The sequence below is a fragment of the Hippocampus comes genome, unplaced genomic scaffold, assembly GCF_001891065.2.
Source record: "Hippocampus comes isolate QL1 unplaced genomic scaffold, H_comes_QL1_v1.1 scaffold26, whole genome shotgun sequence".
In the NCBI taxonomy this organism is placed as follows: domain Eukaryota; kingdom Metazoa; phylum Chordata; class Actinopteri; order Syngnathiformes; family Syngnathidae; genus Hippocampus; species Hippocampus comes.
Window position 1 is genome coordinate 319,944 of NW_017805004.1, and position 4,393 is coordinate 324,336.

Genomic DNA, 4,393 nt, shown 5'->3' on the forward strand with positions numbered 1-4,393 from the left:
CACACACACACACACACACACACACACACACACACACATATATATATCTATATCTATCTATCTATATCTATATCTATATAGATATAGATATATATCTACATCTATCTATCGACAGATAGATAGATAGAGAGATAGATAGATATAGCGATATATCTAGATGTGTCTATGTATGTGTGTATATGTATGTATATACACACACACGCACACACATTTTACTTGAAAGCACTTTTCAGAGTACTCATACACTTTACAACAAGAACTGAGCATCCTGGATGTTTTGTAGTTTATTAAGGAATTTGGAGGTTATACCATGGAGGATACTATTGCAGTAGTCAAGGCGGGAGGTGATGGCGCAAACGAGGGTTTGAGCGGCGTTGAAAGAAAGTGAGCGGCAGAGGTGAGAAATGTTTTTGGTGGAGTTGTCGATCGTGAGGTTAAAGCTGGAGGCTGTTTGGGTCAGGGAGTTCGGGCCGATTATTAGCAGTTGAGATTTAGTGCAGTTGAGAATGAGAAAGTTGATTTACATACAGGATTTTATATGACAGACAGGGTGGAGTAGGTTAATGGGGTGATGGATTTGGTGGAGCTCTACAATAATACGTCATCAGCGTAAGCAGTGGAAGCGGAGACCATGATGACAAATGATTTGGCTGGGGGGTAAAAGTTAGAGGGTGAAGAGAAGAGGACCAAGCACGGAACCTTGGGGGACACCTTGGGACAAGGGGGCAGTGGAGGAAGAGCAGTTATTTATGTGGATAAATTTGTTTTGCTGTGTGGCTGAAGATCTTATTCTACTAGCAATATCTAGATATGAACGTTCAAGATATTCATATCTCAAAATCAACAATTTAGGTTTTGCCTGCTTGAAACTGCTTGCACATGCGAATGCAACACTAAGGCCAACCAACCACAAACCCAATTTTATGCTTGCCGTGGCAAGTCCACTGAAGCCAGCCAATGACAAATCAGAGGGCGGAAGCAACGGGTGCGTCACACACGGGCGAGAAGAACATAACTCAACGGATTTAGTCGCCAAAAAAATGAATCATCCATCATTTTTTGAAGGTGTTTTAGATGGGGGTGGCGGGGAAGATACTGCACCAGAGTGCAGTGTTGTGCTTGTGCTCACTTGGCAAAAATTATGACCAACGAAGCAAATCAGTACAGCGTTATGTTACAGTACACCGCGTGAAATAAACATGACACAACATTGCATTGAGCGACATCACAAATTGTGAGTGGTCCTGTCTGAAGCCACACAATCTGTAGGAGTTGCACAGTTACCTTCGAGCAACGCATGTATTTGTTTGTATTGTCAGAATAATGTTGCTCCCCGTGCATTTCATGTGCCCTCCTAAAGACAGGTGTGGTGACAGTGTCTGAGTGTACTGTCGGTGTGGACATTCAGAGCAGCTAAACATCAACATTGCAACAAGATACTTTTCACCCTTCTGTAACTGGCATTGTCAGAAAACAGATTCAAGCCATGCTTTTTAATCAAAAGAAGTTCAGTAATAACCACATAATTTGGCAAAATAACATCAGAGAAGCGCAGACGCTCACCAAAGGTTTTAATTCAACGTCATCTGATTAAAAATATACAGTCCAATCGTGTAGGTAGTACAGAAATACCACACCTTTGCCTAAATTAAATTGGTTCCCTCAACCTGTGAAAAGTTGAAAGAAAAAAAATGATTTGTGATCAAAATATGATTTTACTCTGCTTGTAATTATCCCAGTGAAAAAAAATATAACAGAAAAACAGAAGTACAACGTGTACAGTGGAATCATGCTTGGAATTGAAACACCTTCGACATCCTCTATTGGTTCTCTCTGAATTTCAATGTACTGTATGGTTAGAGGCGGCCCGTTGGTCCAGTGGTTACCGTATTGACCTCGCAGTGCGAAGGTGCAGGGTTCGATTCCGGTTCCGGCCTCCTTCTGTGGAATTTGCATGTTTCTTCCTGGGCCCGCGTGGGTTTTCTCCGGGTACTCCTTTTTCCTGCCACATTCCAAAAACATGCGTGGCAGGCTGATTGAACACTCTAAATTGTCCCCAGGTGTGAGTGTGAGCGCCGATGGTTGTTGGTCTCTGTGTGCCCTGCGATTGGCTGGCAATCGGTTCAGGGTGTCCCCCGTCTACTGCCCGAAGACGGCCGGGATAGATTCCCCCCGCGACCCTTGTGAGGATGAAGCGGATCAGAAAATGGATGGATGGATGTACGATTAGAACATACCAAATTTTACTCTGTATATCATGTCTAGAGTTTAATTGGGATGGGAAAAGATGATAGATAGTATTACATTTATACATCATACATTTAAGACCTTAAGGCTCTCGGGGCTGTATAATTAAGCGCATTTATATTTATATGTAGCTGTCTGACTTTTCCTGTTTTGTCTCTTTTTACTTTCTCGACAGCGTGCGGTCGCGGTTACTACAAAACCTCTTCCCAGGATCTCCAGTGCTCTCGCTGCCCAATGCACAGCTTTGTTGACCGTGAGGGCTCCCGGCGCTGTGACTGTGATGACGGCTACTACCGAGCTTTCTCTGACCCTCCTTCTGCAGCCTGTACAAGTAAGTCTGCCCTGATGCTGGTTAGCATCCATTACAAAAAGGATGGGAACCGAAAAGTGACTGAAAATATGCAGTTAGGCCCCCAATGTAACAGTTCGACCACCTTGCAACAAGGAGATTTTGTGTGTGAATTTTGGTCAATTAATTCTGAAGACAAGACATTTGTGTGTTCATTGATGAGAGGGGCTAGCTTGTTAGTCTGTAATGCTACATCAAATTTAAGATTACATCTCGAACTCGATTTCTGACCCACAGTTGAATACATGATTCAATTTTTTAATTTATAAGTGAATATAATGAATCAATTTTAATATTTTTTTTTTGAAATACCTGAATACATAATAACAGAATTGCCAAATGTTCTGGATAGTTCATATGTTATTCTTGAAATCCCTGAACGCTAACTCGCTAAATCCGCAGCACTAATTGTTCTGGAAAAAAAAAAGAGAGAGAGAAACCGACATTAATGGTGGCCTAAGGCCACTATGGCGCTGTGTTGGGCCACCAAGATACTTGAGACGCTGACCAGTACAGATTTCACAACTGACTACATGCTCTGAGCACCGTGGACTATAAGGGGCGCCAAAACCTCGGGTAAAATTCACCTTCAATGTGCTGTAATTACGTACAAACAAATTATTAGGATAAACCCTTAATTTAAAAAAAAAAAACAAAGAGTAGTACATTGAAAGTAATATAACCAATTGAATAAGTGAAGAGGAGCAAGGTGAATTATTTTGAAGTCAGCGTTCCTGCCCAGGCTGAGCGGCAGGGAATTTTAGCAAGGTTCGAATTATAATCAGGACATAAAAATTTTAACGATGCTAAAATTGATCATTCAATCAATAAATATTTATTCATGGGGGAAATAACATTTTCACAGAAGCAATATTCACAAATATACAGTAACATATGAGCAACAGTAGTGAAAAAAACCCAAAAGAATATAAGGACAAAAGTATGAATAGAAACTTAAATCTAATCAAAGCAGGAAGATGAAGAAAAAGATGAGATGTGATGCCTGCTGGTCTGTGGGAAGTTATATATACAGTCTAATTATGCTAGAGCAGTATTTATACAATTGGTAAAAGTGAGTCGCATCATATTGGCAGTGAGAAGAAACGTATTGTTGCGTTATGATACGCCCAGTATGAATAGTGTATGCAACATCTGCAAACTATTAGTATGCAGAGTACGTGCGCCTGACAATGCACATTGACATCATAACGGAACAATGACAAATGACATGATTATGGGTAATCGTATAAACAGCGTGTAAGTGCTGAATATTGGTTGTACATGTGGAATAAATAGAACCGTTATTACAGTGCCTTGGAGTATTTTCATCAGGAATTGTCAGAAAAATGAATAGAGAACAGGATGCAAGATGGCCTAAACCACAGGTGTCAAACTCAAGGCCCGGGGGCCAGATCCGGCCCGCCACCTCATTTTATGTGGCCCGCAAAAGCAAATCAAACATGTCAACTTCCACGATGCCGGCTAAAATCTGTCCCACATTTTCAAATTCTCATCTTTAATAAATAAGAAGGATATTGTAAGCATTTTCTTGGAACCAAGCTTGTCATGACAGTAACTTAAACAAAATTGGAGTCAACTGTTATTTTCGACTTCTTTATGTGGTTTCAGTCATAACGGCCCTCCATGGGAAACGGTAACTAAAATATGGCCCATGACAAAAATGAGTTTGACACCCCTGGCCTAAACCGTTGTTTTTGGTAGCCTGTTGGAGATGGGAAAGTGTGTCCCTCGCTCATATGTCTCGAGTCCCTCTCCATCTTTTATATGCCCCCTCCC

The 4,393-nt window shown here is 41.2% G+C and overlaps 1 protein-coding gene across 5 annotated transcripts in view; it reads left to right on the plus strand.

The window, feature by feature from the left end:
- Window positions 1-4,393, plus strand: part of epha7 (eph receptor A7) — a 92,405-nt gene that overhangs the window by 23,680 nt on the left and 64,332 nt on the right. For all 5 annotated transcript variants that reach the window (XM_019859121.1, XM_019859096.1, XM_019859104.1 and 2 more), the window contains exon 4: window positions 2,423-2,578. In XM_019859121.1, coding sequence (XP_019714680.1) covers window positions 2,423-2,578 — 156 coding nt within the window. The remainder of the gene's footprint in view (window positions 1-2,422; window positions 2,579-4,393) is intronic.